Source organism: Scyliorhinus canicula, chromosome 8 (assembly GCF_902713615.1).
Source record: "Scyliorhinus canicula chromosome 8, sScyCan1.1, whole genome shotgun sequence".
Lineage (NCBI taxonomy): Eukaryota > Metazoa > Chordata > Chondrichthyes > Carcharhiniformes > Scyliorhinidae > Scyliorhinus > Scyliorhinus canicula.
The window spans coordinates 147543188-147560932 of NC_052153.1; the positions used below are offsets into that span (position 1 = coordinate 147543188).

General features: G+C 47.9%; 1 protein-coding gene across 6 annotated transcripts in view; it reads right to left on the reverse strand.

Annotated features, from left to right (window-relative positions):
* Positions 1 to 17745, reverse strand: part of rasgrf2b (Ras protein-specific guanine nucleotide-releasing factor 2b) — a 293804-nt gene that overhangs the window by 79318 nt on the left and 196741 nt on the right. For all 6 annotated transcript variants that reach the window (XM_038805382.1, XM_038805376.1, XM_038805379.1 and 3 more), the window contains exons 13-15: positions 15212 to 15294; positions 14208 to 14456; positions 9283 to 9671 (exon numbers count right to left, since the gene is read on the reverse strand). In XM_038805382.1, the coding sequence (XP_038661310.1) occupies positions 9283 to 9671; positions 14208 to 14456; positions 15212 to 15294 (721 nt within the window). The remainder of the gene's footprint in view (positions 1 to 9282; positions 9672 to 14207; positions 14457 to 15211; positions 15295 to 17745) is intronic.

Below are 17745 nucleotides of genomic sequence, written 5' to 3' on the forward strand. Positions count from 1 at the left end.
TGAGCATTGTAATATTATCCTAAATATTTGCGGAGCAATATTAACACAATTCTGCAAATCAGTTGTTGCATTAAAATATGTGTCTGTCTGACCATACAATTTGCCTGACATATGCCTACTATATTTCTCAATTATTGGTTAGGTTATGAAATGATGGTTCTTCGGGAGAACAGCATTCTTTCTCAAAGTGATACATCATGAGCGGGATTCTCTGTCGGTCAACAGCGAAATCGGGAAATGCGATTGGGCGGAGAATAGCCTCTGACGCCAAATTCGAGGCAGGCGCCGGTTTGATGACAAATCATGATTCTCCGTCAACTCGAAAATGGCGTCAATGCGAAGCACGCCACGCATAATCTAAACACCGTTTGCATAGCATTAGTGGACCCACCTGCGATTCTCCGCCTCCGAGGCCCGAGTTCACGATTTCTTTGTGCTTTTAAAAACCGTGAACTTGGTGTTGTGGCTGCTGAGAGATAGAGAGAGAGAGAGAGACCCCACCCCTCCCGCCACACCGCCCCCCCCGCCCCAAACTCCCCGCCTAACCAGCCACCACCCACTGGCGGACTACCCAGGGCAACACCCACAGCAGCCCCTAGTGAGGCCCGTGACAGCCAACAGTACCCTGGCGTCAGGGATGGGCACTTGCGGATAACAGGTCGCTCTACATAAACAGAGGGGTACTATTCAATGAATGTTCAGTTGGTCTGTGACCACAGATGCGCATCATTTACCTCTGCGCCCGATACCCGGGCAGTATGCACACTGCTTTCATCGTGGCACACTCGGCAATCCCTGACACATTAGAGAGCCCCCCCCCCCCCCCCCCCCGGCTGAGGGGTTGGCTCCAGGGGTTACTCGCTGCTGGCTGGTGACACCTATCCAGGGTCCACAGACTGACATGGAGACAGTGCAATGAAGCTATGCAACGACTGGGAGTGTGATCAAGTGCTGCTTCGGCCTCCTGAAGATGCGGTTCAGGTCCGCCTGGACCGTTCTGGAGGGGCCCTCCAATATGATTCTGAGAGGGTCACCCACATTGTGGCGGCCTGCTGCATCCTCCAGAACATCGCGCAGCAGAGGGGTGATGTGCTGGACGAAGAGAATGAGGAGGAAGGACAGGCCTCGTCTGACGAGGAGGATGTGGGGAAGGGGGACGATAAGCAGAGCATAGGGCCTGGGCAGACAGGGGGCGACGTTGAAGTCCATGCCTTGTCCAGCGAGGAGGATGCGTGGGAGGGCGAGGATGGGCAGAAAATTGGACCCAAGCAGCTACAGATGCTGCACGTGTGTGCACCTGGGCCAACACGCATGGGACGCACTGATCGCCTCCAGGTTCACTGACTAGGAGGGGGGGTTGGGGGGGATCTGGCCAGGGGCCTGGGGCACCACATCCCAGCCCCACAATCCTTCAAATCCCTCCCCAGCTACCCCGCCCCACTGCCGCATTGCAGGGTGGGTGTCCAGGGTTGGCGGTAACAGTGGGTCTGGTCCATGGGATGGAGGATGATGATAACCCGCTCTGCATTGAGCTCCATTGCTCCACATCATATGACACTGTCTGACTTATGTCCATGGGTGATCCCGGAATGTAAGCTGGCCGTTCCATCGCACTATCCCGTCGAATCCCTGGGGTGCCGGTGGTGGGGACGGTTGGGGGGGGGGCGCCGCGGCCCAGACAGCCCACCCCTCACACCCATCAGACAGAGCGACCGGGACAGGTTGTAACAGTGGTAACAGGTGTTTACTGTGAGCAAAAATATGCAATCTGTGCCCTAGCCCCTATAACTAAACTGTGCCCTGCACCCATGCCAACTCAACTGGTGTCTAACGTTCTTGCCGTGTATGCCGAACATTACATCTAGGTGGTTCCCCAGTCAGTACAGCAGGAGTGGAGGGGGCCTGCTGTGACTCCCGCCTTGCGGTAAGGGTCCCGTCTTCTGGGGCGACTGGGCCTGGATGGGCCCGGATAGTGCTGGGGTGACCCAGGTGCTGCCCTGTTCTGCCCACTGAACCAGACGCACAGGGACGGGGAGGGGGGGGGGGGGGTAGTCCGAGGCGCTGCGGTGTTCCGGCACCTTCCCTGCTGGACTCACCGGCACAGGCTCCATCACCTCTTCCTCCCTCCTCCTCCCTCGGGATGTCTGATGGCCCCCAGGCTACTCCATGGGATTGGAGTGCGAGCAGAGCTGTTCCCTGAGGCTCCCTCGCCACTGAGAGGTCCCCTAGGTCTCGGCCAGAGTCTGCATGTGCGTGGCCTTGGAGCACAGGGAGTGGACCATCTCCATCAGGGACTGCGCCACATCACGCTGTGACTGGGCCACCACCTTCTGTGTCTGCGCCACGCTGGCCAGAGCCTTGGAGAATCCGGCGACATACTCGGCGATGGCCTGCTGTGACTGGGCCATGTTGAGGAGCGCCGCTACAATGTCCAAGTGGCTCAGGCACGTGGCTGCCTGTGAGGCAGCAGGCCTGTCCTGGACCTCAGCCAGCGCCTGCACAGAACGTCCCTGCCCTTGTACATGCTGATCCATGGCCAAAACTGTCGCCCTCAAAGCCTCCTCTCCGGATGCCGCTCTTATGGTGTTGGCCTCCCCCAACTTCACCTGCAGGTGCTGGATGCTCGCCGACAACTCCTCATGTCTTCCTTGGCTCTCTGACTGCATCTCCATTGTAGTTGGGACTGGATGTTCCAGAAGCCCAGGACCCCTATGGACGGCAGCTAGGTCCTGGGGCCGGCCGTTCGCTCCCTCGGGTGCTTCACCTGCTGTACGGGATCAGCTGTGTGGTGCGCACCAAATAGTGTCTCAGGAGCCTCTTCACTAGCATGCCCAACCGAGGTGAGTGTCTCTGGGATGGTGGAAAGTGTTTCAGACAGTCGTGATGGAAAATCACTGTCATCCTCCGACCCGAGCTCCGGGGTCTCCTGAGTCTCGGGTGGAGGGCTGGTGTCTGATCTGCTCTCCTCGTCAGTGCTCGGCTCACTGCAGGGCTCCAGCTCTGGCACTGGCTGGGGGAAGGGGACTCTGGAAGGACAGACCCCATCTCTGGCTGGTCCTGCAAGACATAAGACAAAATGCATGATTAGACTGCTGGCTGGGGAGTGAGCGTGGGGGGGTTGCTGTTGGTAGTGGAGGGTGAGGGTAGTGTGGGGGTGTGGGTGGTGTGGTGTGGGGGTGGGGTATCAACACACGTGTCATGGGGAACCGCAACTCAGTGGGGTCTCACTTCCTCGCTCGTGGCCGAGCTCCACCTCAGCGATATCCCATTCCTTTGGCATGCCAGCCACATCCAGGGCCCTCTGCTCGGCCACGGTGAAGGATTGCAGGTCTGGTGGTTCCCCCGCCTGACTTCTTCCACTCCCAGCAGTTATGTGCGGCCATCTCCTAGGCGGGGACACACACACACACACATATAATGACAGTGTTAGACAGTCTGACGCCTGCAGCCCAGGGAGTGGGTATCTGGTGGTCTCAGTGCCCAGGGCACCCGGTCATGGCGGCTGGTATGGATGTTGGCATGTGGGGCAGGATGGGGTTTCGGCTGTTCCCCATGGGGGGGGAGGGGGGGTTATGTGTGTGTGGGGAATGGGCAGGGTTAGTACCAGAGGGCACTGTGCTGCCTACTCACCCTGGCCGCCCTGAGCAGGTCGTGGAGTTTCTTCTGACACTGCATGCCAGTGCAGGCGACGTTGCCCATGGCGCTCGCCAACTCAGCCACCTGTGCCCAGGCACGACAGACTGCGGCGCCAGCCAGCCTCCTTCCCAGGCCGGGGTACAGGGTCATCCGCCGCTCCTCCCCTATGTCCAGGAGGGTCTCCAGTTTCGCATCCGTGAACCTTGGTGCCACTCTTCTTACAGCCATCCTGTTGGCTGGGTTGGTGTGTGTGGGGGAGAATCGTTGACATGCGGCTGCAGCTTGTTAGCCTCCTGAGTGACAATCACGGACCCGGCAAATCCGGCACTGGTTTTTATTAGAATTGATTGAAAAAATGAAAAATGAAAATCGATAATTGTCACGAGTAGGCTTCAATGAAGTTACTGTGAAAATCCCCTAGTCGCCACATTCCGGCGCCTGTCCGGGGAGGCTGGTACGGGAATCGGACCGTGCTGCTGGCCTGCTTGGTCTGCTTTAAAAGCCAGCGATTTAGCCCAGTAAGCGAAACCAGCCCCTAATTGTGTTTCTTAAGGTAAAAGGTAAAAATGGCAGGAGATCCCAGACCCGTGTTATGCTCCTCGTGCGCAATGTGGGAGTTCAGGGACGCGGCCGATGCCCCTGACTTCTTCATATGCGGGAAGTGTGTCCAGCTGCAGCTCCTGTTAGACTGCATGACGGCTCTGGAGCTGCGGATGGACTCACTTTGGAGCATCCGCGATGCTGAGGAGGTCGTGGATAGCACGTTCAGTGAGTTGGTCACACCGCAGATTAGGATTGGTGACGGAGACAGGGAATGGGTGACCAAAAGGCAGAGAAAGAGCAGGAAGGCAGTGCAGGTGTCCCCTGCGGTCATCTCCCTCCAAAACAGGTATACCGTTTTGGATACTGTTGGGGGAGATGACTCACCAGGGGAAGGCAGTAGTAGCCAGGCTCATGGCACCGTGGCTAGCTCTGCTGCACAGAAGGACGGGAAAAAGACTGGCAGGGCTATAGTCATAAGGGATTCAATTGTAAGGGGAGTAGACAGGTGTTTCTGTGGTCGAAAACGAGACTCCCGAATGGTATGTTGCCTCCCGGGTGCTCGGGTCAGGGATGTCTCCGATCGGCTGCAGGACATACTGAAGAGGGAGGGTGAACAGCCAGTTGTTGTGGTGCATATAGGCACCAACGATATAGGTAAAAAAAGGGATGAGGTCCTACAATCAGAATTTAGGGAGTTAGGAGATAAGTTAAAAAGTAGGACCTCAAAGGTAGTAATCTCAGGATTGCTACGGGACAGTCAGAGTAGAAATTCAAGAATAGTCAAAATGAATACGTGGCTTGAGAGATGATGCAGGAGGGAGGGGTTCAGATTTGTGGGACATTGGAACCGGTTCTGGGGGCGGTGGGACCATTACAAACCAGATGGTCTACACCTGGGCAGGACTGGAACCAATGTCCTAGGGGGTGCTTTTGCTAACACTGTTGGGGAGGTTTTAAACTAATGTGGCAGGGGGATGGGAACCAGATTAGGAAGTTAGAGGTCAGTAAAGAAGCAGCAACTAAAGCCAGTAAGGTACGAGACAATAAACTCAATGTGACTAAGGGGAAGAGTAGACAGGGAAGAGATGATGAACGCAGAGGTGGTCTGAGGTGCATTTGTTTTAATGCGAGAAGTGTAGCAGGTAAGGCAGATGAACTTAGGGCTTGGATCAGTACCTGGGAATATGATGTTATTGGTATTACTGAGACTTGGTTGAGGGAAGGGCAGGACTGGCAACTGAATATCCCAGGGTATAGATGCTTCAGGAGGGATAGAGAGGGAGGTAGAAGGGGTGGAGGAATTGCATTACTCGTCAGAGATGATATCACAGCTGTGATTAAGGAGGGCACGATGGAGGATTCGAGCACTGAGGCAATATGGGTGGAGCTGAGAAATAGGAAGGGTGCAGTAACATTGTTGGGACTTTACTACAGGCCTCCCAAAAGCGAGCATGAAGTAGAGGTACAAATATGCAGACAGATTATAGAAAAATGTAGGGAGCAATAGGGTGGTTGTGATGGGAGATTTTAACTTCCCCAACATTGAATGGGATTTGTGTAGTGCTGGAGGCGTAGATGGAGCAGAGTTTGTAAGGAGCATCCAGGAGAGTTTTTTAGAGCAGTATGTAAATAGTCCAACTCAGGAAGGGGCCATACTGGACCTGGTATTGGGGGATGATCCCGGCCAGGTGGTTGATGTTTCAGTCAGTGATTACTTTGGGAATAGCGATCACAATTCCATAAGTTTTAGAATACTCATGGACAAGGACAAGAGTGGTCCGAAAGGAAGAGTACTAAATTGGGGAAATGCAGAGTATAACAAAATTCATCAGGAGCTAGGGAATGTGGATTGGAAGCAGCTGTTTAAGGGTAAATCCACATTTGAAATGTGGAAGTCTTTTAAGGAAAGGTTAATTAGAGTGCAGGACAGACATGTTCCTGTGAAAATGAAAGATAAAAATGGCAAGATTAGGGAACCATGGATGACGGGTGAAATTGTGAGACTAGCTAAGATGAAAAAGGAATCATACATAGGATCAAGGCAACTCAAAACTGATGAAGCTTTGGAGGAATATCGGGAAAGTAGGACGAATCTCAAACGCGCAATAAAGAGGGCTAAAAGGGGTCATGAAATATCTTTGGCTAACAGGGTTAAGGAAAATCCCAAAGCATTTTATTCGTATGTAAGGAGCAAGAGGGTAACTAGAGAAAGGATTGGCCCACTTAAAGACAAAATGGGAATTTATGCGTGGACTCAGAGGAAATGGGTGAGATTCTTAATGAATACTTTGCGTCGGTATTCACAAAGGAGAGGGACAAGATGGATGTTGAGGCTAGGGATGGATGTTTAAATACTCTCGGTCAAGTTGTCATACGGAAGGGGGAAGTTTTGGGTATTCTGAAAGACATTAAGGTGGACAAGTCCCCAGGACCGGATGGGATCTATCCCAGGTTACTGAGGGAAGCGAGGGTCAAAATAGCTGGGGCCTTAACAGATATCTTTGCAGCATCCTTGAGCACGAGTGAGGTCCCGGAGGACTGGAGAATTGCTAATGTTGTCACTTTGTTTAAGAAGGGTAGCAGGGATAATCCAGGGAATTATAGACCTGTGAGCTTGACGTCAGTGGTAGGCAAACTGTTGGAGAAGATACTGAGGGATAGGATCTATTCACATCTGGAAGAAAATAGACTTATCAGTGATAGGTAGCATGGTTTTGTGCAGGGAAGGTCATGGCTTACAAACCTAATAGAATTCTTTGAGGAAGTGACAAAGTTAATTGATGAGGGAAGGGCTGCAGATGTTGTATACATGGACTTTAGTAAGGCATTTGATAAGGTTTCCCATGGTAGGTTGATGGAAAAAGTGAAGTCGTATGGGGTTCAGGGTGTACTAGCTAGATGGATAAAGAACTGGCTGGGCAACAGGAGACAGAGAGTAGTGGTGGAAGGGAGTGTCTCAAAATGGAGAAGGGTGACTAGTGGTGTTCCACAGGGATCCGTGCTCGGACCACTGTTGTTTGTGATCTACATAAATGACCTGGAGGAAGGTCTAGGTGGTCTGATTAGAAAGTTTGCAGATGATACTAAGATTGGTGGAGTTGCAGATAGCGAGGAGGACTGTCAGAGAATACAACAAAATATAGATAGATTGGAGAGTTGGGCAGAGAAATGGCAGATGGAGTTCAATCCAGGCAAATGCGAGGTGATGCATTTTGGAAGATCAAATTCAAGAGCGGACTATATAGTCAATGGAAGGGTCTTGGGGAAAATTGATGTGCAGAGAGATCTGGGAGTTCAGGTTCATTCTGTGCTGTACTGTTCTATGTTCTATGTTCTATGTTCTACCCTGAAGGTGGCAACGCAGGTTGATAGAGTGGTCAAGAAGGCATACAGCATGCTTTCCTTCATCGGACGGGGTATTGAGTACAAGAGTTGGCAGGTCATGTTACAGTTGTATAGGACTTTGGTTCGGCCACATTTGGAATACTGCGTGCAGTTCTGGTCGCCACATTACCAGAAGGATGTGGATGCCTTGGAGAGGGTGCAGAGGAGGTTCACCAGGATGTTGCCTGGTATGGAGGGTGCTAGCTATGAAGAAAGGTTGAGTAGATTAGGATTGTTTTCGTTGGAAAGACGGAGGTTGAGGGGGGACCTGATTGAGGTCTACAAAATTATGAGAGGTATGGACAGGGTGGATAGCAACAAGCTTTTCCCAAGAGTGGGGGTGTCAGTTACAAGGGGTCACGATTTCAAGGTGAGAGGGGGAAAGTTTATGGGAGATGTGCGTGGAAAGATTTTTACGCAGTGGGTGGTGGGTGCCTGGAACGCTTTACCAGCGGAGGTGGTAGAGGCGGGCACGATAGCATCATTTAAGAAGCATCTAGACAGGTATATGAATGGGCGGGAACAGAGGGAAGTAGACCTTGGAAAATAGGAGACAGGTTTAGATAAAGGATCTGGATCGGCGCAGGCTGGGAGGGCCGAAGGGCCTGTTCCTGTGCTGTCATTTTCTTTGTTCTTTGTTGTGGTGCCAGTGCTAGCCCATTGATTTTAGCGGAACCAGTGCAGGAGTGGCGTCAATGTTTCTGCGGTGAAAGTCCATGGATTCCCTGTTGGCATCAGCACTTAGTCTCAGAAACAGAGAATTCAGCCCATGGCTGCCACAGTCTTGATTATATTGATTATCGAAGTGTACAGTTGTCAACGATGCTCAACTACACAGCTCTGTCTCTAAAATGTACGCATGACCTTCCAGGTAGTTAAATAAAATTTAGCCAGTAGTCTGTTTACTGAATAGACTAGATTTATTGAGAAGGCTTATCTTTATTGAGTGGTCTAGGCCTACATTCCCTCGAGTTTAGAAGAATGAGCGATGAATTGGAATATATAACATTCTTAAGGGGGTTGACAGGATGTTTTCTCCGTCTACACACAGTCTCTTCATAAGAAGTTGGCCAATTTTGACTGAACTGAGAACTTTCTTCACTGAAAGGGTTCCAAATCTAAGGAATTCACCACCTCAGAGGACTTATGGATGCTCAGTCATTGAGTACATTCAAGATAGAGATTGATATGCTTTTGGTACTAAGAGAACTATGGGGCATAAGGATCAGGTTGAGAGTGTAATTGAGATAAAAGATAATCCATAATCTTATTGAATGGCGCAGCAGACTCGAAGGTCCAAGGGTGCCTCTTGCTCCTACTTCTGATGTTAAGTGGATGTTTGGCCACCTCAGCTGAGTCACAGAGAGTGGAAAACCTACCCACTTTTCTCAGGTACAGCTCCTGGTCGTTTGCTATGGATTAACCTTGCACATGGAGATGTCCATAGGTAAACCATCTTAACTGTGCTAATCAAGGTGGTTAATATTAGGTAAATGAAGAGATAAATAGGGAATTTTTAAAAAAACTTATAATTGAACTTAACCCATTTGCTGAACGATCATAGACAACATTAAAGACAGTGACAAAGTCTGCAATCAGGAAAATAAGGGTTGGCAAGTAGCCTCAAAGTATATGACATAAAGAGAGAAATTTAGCAGAAAAAGAAGGCAATCATAGAAGAGGGACAAAATCTAATAATAATAAATAAGTTTTCTGTACCTCTCCTGATGCTTCTTCTTAACTTGCTGCATATATCAATGCGGGGATGCTCTGAATTTTCCTCTGTGGATAGGGGACAGTGGTCTGGGGATGAGGAACCTTTGCTCAAATCCAGTGGTGTTTTGCTTGCTAGGGGAGGTGGAGAGGAAGCTGGGCTATATGCAAAGGTAGAAGTACTGGACGTGGAGGATGTTGAAAGGTCAAGAACTCCTATTCTAGAATTCACAGGGGAACTGAGTGAAAGTTTCCGAGTTCGGACAGGAGAGGACGTCCGAGAAAGAGACAGCGGAGGAGGCGAAGAAAATTTCCGACACAGTCTTGGAGACTTTCCATCATTCATGTGATCAGATCTGTTGCTTTGATTAGTTGCAAAAAACAGTTCCAGTGACCTATGAATGAAAAGGAATGCATTGAATTGGATAATTGAAGCAAATCAATTGCCACAGGACTCGAGGGTATGGCCCTTCATAAAAATGATAATCATCAAACGTCAACATGAAATATTGAGATAAATTATATGTAAACCACTCAGTCAGTAAACACCTTGTTCTGGACATATCAGAGAATCATAGAATTTACAGTGGAGAAGGAGGCCATTCGACCCATCGATTCTACACATGCCCTTGAAAGAGCACCCTACTTAAGCCCACGCCTCCACCCTATCCCTCCAACCCAGTAACCCACCTAATCTTTGGACACTAAGGGAAATTTACCATGGCCAATCCACCTAACCTGCATAGCTTTGGGCTGTGGTAAGAAACCGGAGCACCTGGAGGAAGTTCACACAGACACGGGGAGAAAGTGCAAACTCCACACAGTCAGTTGCCCGAGGTCGGACTTAAACACAGGTCCCTGGAGTTGTGAGGCAGCAGTGCTAACCACTGTGTCACCATGCTGCCCACACGGACAAGTTCCAACTTCACATTCTATGTAAATGACAGGAACATTTACAGGGGTGCAGTCACTTCTCAGGCTCAAGGACAGTAAGTACCTTTACGGCATCTTTTAGCTTTTCCAAAGTCTGTTTATGAGAAAAATAGTGGCTGCTAATACCCAGTTCAAAAATTATGAATGCCAGAAAATGGACTGGAATGGTGATGGAGCTGCACAACTCCAGAGTACGCTGTCCATTGGTTAAGAAGCGCCAAAGCTGCTGCTCGAGGTATTTGTCAGGACAACTACCCCGTTTATAACTCCAGGGCAACACAGCTGTGAGTCCTGTAGCACCAGACAACCCATAAGCAATTCCATGGCCTATCCAAATGACATGCCAACAAACATGGAGGGTTGGATTTTCATCCTCCAGGCTGGAAGAGAGAATCACGAGAATTGCAAGCTTGTATCACCCAAATTGGGAGAAAGTGCCAGGAAGGACAGAATGTCTATCCCAGGGGACGGTGGGGGTAGGGTAGGGGAGTGGGGTTGAGTGAGTGTAGATGTGTAGATGCTGGCTACTGTCAGGCTAGCTGATGCGGGAGAAGGTTCGGAGGCAGCTCCAGGGGCTGCTGGGTGCAGAGGTGGGATGTTTAAAAGGCAGTGCTGTGGAACTTTGCCCCAGTTATAATGAAAAGAGAAAGGCTTATCATCCTTCACACCCTACATATTCCCATGCCCCATTCATATCACCTCCACTCATGCCCAATGGCTCCTCATGCTCTCATGCCAAAGTATTCCACCCAACCAACCCTTATGGCTCCTCATGCCTCAATGCAAAATTATACCCCTCATTCCCATTCCAAGCTGTGCCTCCCAACCAGTCCCTATGGACTTTCAAGACCCCACATGCCAAGCTATAGCGACTGCATTCCCATTCACCCACTACGCACTGTAATAGAAACCCAATGGTGACAGTAGGGTTTGTTTAAAACAAGCTTTTAAAGGTCATTCCTTGATAATTTTCCACTATCTTAAAAATATTTCTTAGGGGCACAGTGGCGTTGTGCTGTCTACGATGTTCGATCCCAGCCCCAGGTCACTGTCTGTGTGGAGATTGCACATTCTCCCCATTTCTGCGTGGGTTTCACCCCCACAACCCAAAGATGGGCAGGTTAGGTGGATTGGCCGCGTTAAATTGTCCCTTTATTGGTAAAAACAATAATTGGGTACTCTAAATTTATCAAAAAAATATTTCTTACTACAACCCAGACAATTAAAGTATCAAGAGTAGAAACTACAAGCACCTGAAAACTCTTCATCTTGTGCAAATAAACAGTGTGTAACTGACAGCAAAGATCAAAGATCCAGAGCTGTCAATCAAGTAACATTGTTCATGGGCTCAGGTGTTTCAGTGCTCTAACAGATGTCTGGGCTCTCAGACAAATGGCTTGGATGAGAGTCCAGAAATCCCTTAGACAGTTGAAATTATAACTGAAGATTTGAGTTTATGCACAGGTTCACACATATAAGCAATGCAACAAAAGCTTGTATGATGTGTGGTCACTTAAAAGTGCTGAAGGATGGACTGTAACCTTTACAACACTTATATATATTTAGCCCCTTTAATGCAATAAAATGTCACAAGGCGCTTCCAGGAACAGTATAAAGCAAAGTATGAAGCGACACCAAATGATAGAAGGAGGTATTAGGTCAGATGACCAAAAGCTTGATCAACACGGTAGGTTTTAAGGAGTATCTTAAAGGAGAAAAGCAAGGTAAAGAGAGGTGGAGAGATGGAGAGTGGGAATTCCAGAGTCTGGAGCCAAGGCAGCTGAAGATTACAATGTTGGAGCAATTAAAATAGGGAAGCTCAAGAGCAAATATCACGGATTCAAGGGCTCGAGGAAATAACAGAGATAGGCAGGGGCGAGGCAATGGAAGGATTTAAAACAAGGATGAATATTTTAAAATCATGAGATGACTTGATCATTCTACCCGCCACCAGATTTTGTCTTATACTGCATAAAACATGATTGCAATGCTCCCCCATCAGTCATGAGCAGTAGAGTAACAGTGGCATGCCACAAGGCACTGCCGATTAGAAGCAGTGCTCCACTCAGGTGGTATGAACATTGGTATTATGGAAATACGTTACAGGTCCTTTGTTCCCTCGGAACTTTCTGTGCTACAGAATTCTTGGTAGTTTCCATACTGTCAGTTTCTCTGTCCTAAAAGTGTCCATTACTATTCAGTTTCTCTCATTGAGTAAATAATTCCACCTTGTCTGATCCAGAGTACTTGAAAACAGCTTAAACAATATCTGAAAAATAAGATAATTATTGCATAATTTCAACTAATATTGATTATTTTAATCCAAAACGAATTTTAAAGAATCTCCTCCTTTCTTTTAAACAGATTCCCTTTAATATTTGGCAAAAAAGGATGGAAATTCAGCTGGGTGGGGCTTCATCCAAAATATGGAGGTGAAGTAGGCCAACAAAATACAAAGGTAAAATTGACCTGAACTCTATTTCTCTCTCCACAGATGCTGCCAGGTCTGCTGCGTATTTCCAGAATTTTCTGTTCTTATTTTAGGCGAACCAAAGGCTTTCAGTGTATGCTGCATGGAGGCTTAGTAAAAGTCCTCTCTAAAGGAAGAGGAAGTAATTGGGACATCAGAGTTTCTGGACCTTGCACCCCAAATCCCATCAGCAGTAGCAATACTGCCTATCAGAAAATTCACCCGATGGAGCCTGACTGTCCTGTGAGCTTTGACCCTGGCTGAACCATCTTCTGCTGCTTTTAAAGGTCATTCCTTGATAATCTTGATTATTAATGATCTTCCCTCTGTCACAAGGTCAGAAATGAAGCCATTTGCACAACTTCCATGTTAATGAAGTAATCAATGACAGCCTAGCTAACATCTAGACATGGACCAGCAAGCGGCAGGGAACACCCATTCCATGCAACTGCCAGGACCATCTTGAACAAGAGAAAACCCAGTCAACTAACTGACCTTCAATGATGACAACATCACTGCTTGATTCCCCATAATCAAAATCTTGCCAGTCACCACTAACCAGAAGCTAAAATGGATGAACCATGTCAATACTGTGGCTATAAGAGCATGGAAGCCTGGGTACTCTGCGATGAATGGTCCACTTCCTGATCCCTCAAATCCTCTCCATCATCTAAAAGGTTCACCTCAAGAGGGTGACAGAATACTCATCATTTGCCTAAATAGCTGCAGCTGCAACACTTAAAAAGCTCAATACCAACTAAGGAAGAGAAGTTCACTTGCTGATCCCCATTACGAATGAACTCAATATCTATCCTATCTATCATGGCTTTACAGTGGCTTTTGTGCGTACAATTTAAGGGATATGCTCTGGCAACTTAGCATGGTCACTTCACCAACATCATCTTCCCCACTAACACAAGAAGCAATGTCTTGAAAATTCCAAGCTCCATAGGTCCTCCTCTAAGTCTCACACCATCTTGAATGGTAATAAAAATAAAGTTGAAATAGTCATAAATAACCTCAGCCAGTACAGGAATTGAACCTGCGCTGTTGGCCTTGTTTTGCATCACAAATCATCTGTCCAGACAACTGGGCTAACCCGTGTTCGATTCCAATCTCGGGTGACTGTGTGGAGTTTGTGAATTTTCCCCGTGTCTGCGTGGGTTTTCCAGTTTCCTCCTACAATCCAAAGATTTGCAGGCTAGGTGAATTTGCCATGCTAAATTGCCCCTGAGGGTTGGGTTGTGGGAACAGGGCGGGGGATTGGACCTAGGTAGGGTGATCTTTCGAAGGGTCGAATGGCCTCCTTCTGCACTGCAGAGATTCTCTGACTATAATTATGGGAATCCAACCACCGCTCGGATTCCAGCAGTTTAATAAACCCCACCATCACCACCTGCTTGGAACAACTACAGTTGGTCAGTTCACATGGCTGTGTCAGTGCTGCCAACTTCCTAAGAATATATATTTTTTAGAAAAACAAACCATATCACTATCAAATTCAACAACTGTTTTAGTTAAGCCTAACCTGACAGGGATGGAGGTGAATGGTTTCTTGTAGATGTCTGCCAGCTTCTCCAGGACCACCAGGGCAGTTGTGAATATGCGGTAGGTGTGGAGGAAGGTATTGAGGAAATCAATACTCAGAAATCGTAGATCAGTCAATCTTTCCAACAACCTCTCGACACTAGCATAGCGGATCTGTGGCACTTTACAGGAGTTCAGCGTCTTACTGAAGCAGATATCCATATCATCGCTATGAAGTCGGATATCAGATCTGTGGAAAATAATAATTTTGTTAATTGATTTCACAAATCTCTTGTAATGATATTTCCTTGGATATATTGATGTAAGGAATCTATTGACTGCAGGCTTGGTGCTGACTTGAAATGCATTATTACAGTGGAACTAAAACAATAACTCTTGCAGGAAATGGGAATATACAATGATGCAAGTGGCTAATTTTCTCATTGTGGATTGAGGGATAATGGCGGTAAGGTACAGTGGAGACTGGATGGTTATGTTGTGTCATCTGTACAGTGATGAATTTTAGTTCCATGAATAGATTCAGTGGGATGTGGTCACAATGAGATATGTTTTCACCCAGGCACTCTCAGCAGGAATGGCCCTCGCAAGAAATGCAGTCGAGAATTGTAGACTGCTCTGGATAAGGGGCCGATCATTTAGGACCAAAGTGAGAAGAAATTACTCCACTCAAAGGGGTTGTGAATCTTTGGATTCTCTACCCCAGAGGGTTGTGGATGCTCCATTGTTGAATACACTTCAAACAGAATTTTGGTCTCTCACGCAATCAAGGGATTTGTGGAGTGCAAGGGAAAGTGCAGGTGAGGCAGCAGATCAGCGATGACTGCATTGCATGGTGTAGCAGGCATGATGGGCAAAATGGTCTACTCCTGTTCCTATTTCTTGTGTTCTTATGATTTCATACAATTAAGGCCCAATCCAAATTCACTCCCATTAAGGCCCAATCCAAACTGGAATTAGCCCTTAGACACCTTGCATAAAAGTTACCTAATCATGTTAGGCACAGTGACTTTCGAATATTCCTCAAATACATTGGTCATTAGTCCATTGCATCGTATGTTGTCGATACACTGCAAAAGAACAAACACCAGACAATTAGAAATAAAAATACATTTTTCAGGTATCTCATCTATTCCTTTGAAGACTACAATAATGTTATTAAAAACATCACAAGATTTTTTTTATTAGCCGAGCTTTATTTTCTACCTCGGTAGTAAGGTTAAACATTTGGATCAACATAAACCCCTTAATAGTGTGTGAGAGGTTACAAAGAACAGTCGCCAATGACTGTCAAAGAAACGGACACCCTCCTGTCCAAGAGGGATACGGATGTATAACTGAATGTGGCACCACCATGGAAACAGATGCCATGGAAATATCTGTCTCCATAGAGACCAATATGAAAACAGAGGCATTGGTAGATATATTCCATTAAAATGCCGTAGGAAGCAAGTTAAGAACAAACAATAACTTTCATTTATATTGCACCTTTGAACTAGAAAAATTCCCAAACGTAATACACAACGGACTTTATAGTTTATTAGTTTTAAGGGTGCAATTTTACAACCCGTCCTGCCAGAGGGGTTCACTATCCCGTCAAAGTCAATGGGCATTTGAGCAGCTCATTGCATTTTTCTGGTCCCGCCCCATCGTGACAGGGTCGTAAAATCCCAAACAAAGTTTTACCCTAAGAAAACAGTGGCTTCCTCCAGGCACTAAATGGCAAGATCTCAACTTGTGCTGGTGATTATTAAGCAGTAAATTTTGCAATGGAGCCTCTCATTGTTAAATAGACAGATCAGTGGATCATGAAGATTTATTATTTGATCTTTAATTGTATGTGAAAATCTATTGCAATTCTCCTCCTTCCTCATTTTAAGCTGGTCTCATTTATTTCCTGATATTTCAACTGTTGCACCAAGAGCATAATTAAGTATCAATGTTATCCTTTCATCACTGTTCACCACTAACCCTGACAAAGCAAGTGGTAGCACTGTGATAAAAGTACTGGCCTAATTTTCCACAGATATAGGCCTGAATTTTTCGGCCATTGGGTGCGGAAGCATCCACGAAATTCACTCCAGGCCGTGGTTGCCCCCCGGAGCATGGCAGCCCCCACCCATGGTGCCATGATTCCTACCCCCCTCTGATTCCCCCCCCTCCAGCTCTTATTGCAAATAGTCAAAATAAAGGCAAGAAGTAAAAACAAACAAACAATCCCTCCCAAGGTCCGAACACAGAGACCTACCCCTCATCCCTTAACAAAGAACTGTAACCCAGCCTAATCCCAACCAGAACAGAGAAATGGAAAAAATGAAAAAAACCCAAACAACAAAAACCCAAAGTTTTTCACAGTACAATACATGCACTTCAGTTCTTCTCAATCAAAGTTCAAGATCCTCCTTCTCCTGCCGTCCATTCTCCTTCATGAGGTCCGCTGCCTCCTCCGCCGAGCCAAAGTACAGCTCCAGGCCCCTATAGGTCACCCATAGGCGAGCCGGGTACAGTAGACCAAATCTACCGCCCTTCTTGTACAGGGCCGGCGTGACCTTATTAAAACTCGCCCTCCTCTTCGCGAGCTCTGCCCCTACGTCCTGGTACACCCAAATCTCGACACCTTCCAAGGTGCATCGCCTCATCTGCCTGGCCCACCTCATGATACCTGCCTTATCCAGGAACCTGTGCAATCGTACCACCATCGCCTTCAGCGGCTTGCCCCCCTGGGGCTTGTGCACCAGTGCCTTGTGGGCCCGATCCACCTCCAATGGCCGATCAAACACACCTTCCCCATGTAGCTTCTCCAGCATCTTCCTAACATATGCACCCACATCGATTCCTTTGATTCCCTCCAGTAAGCCTACAATCCGGATGTTCTGCCTACGAGAACAGTTCTCCAGGTCCTCCACTTTCTCCAGCAGTCGCTTCTGCTGGTCTCACATCAGCCCAATCTCTGCTGCCATCGAAGTGGACTGTTCCTCCTGTTCCCCCGCCAGCTCCTCCAACCTCTGGATCGCCTGCCCCTGGGCTGCCAGTCTCATCCTCATGCAGTCAACCACCACCTTGATCGGGTCCACCGCCCTGGCCAGGTCCTCCAAACTTTCCTTCCGCTGTTAGGTGAACTTCTCATTCAGGAAGCTCACCAAATGGTTATCGACCACTGAGCCGGCAGGGCCGGACCCTGCCCATCCGCCACCTCCACATGCGTCGTCTGCTCCTCACTCGTCACAACCAACTGGTTCATTTTTATCGAGGCACCTCTGGACCTCAGCACCATAAACAAAATTCCTGCTACAAACCAGTGTAAAGGTCACAAAAAGACCACCATGAGTGGGAGCTGCCAAATATGTGACCACTCATTCCATGGCCGCCACCGAAAATCTCGCTGGCATGCTTCTAACTTTGTCATCTTCTGCTGACCGAAATACTGCACGAGTGACAAATGTGGGATTTAACAAAAATGGGGAGGTCTCTCCGTCGATGTGAGGCCTTGAAGGCTGTGGTGGGAGGAAAGATAATCTTGC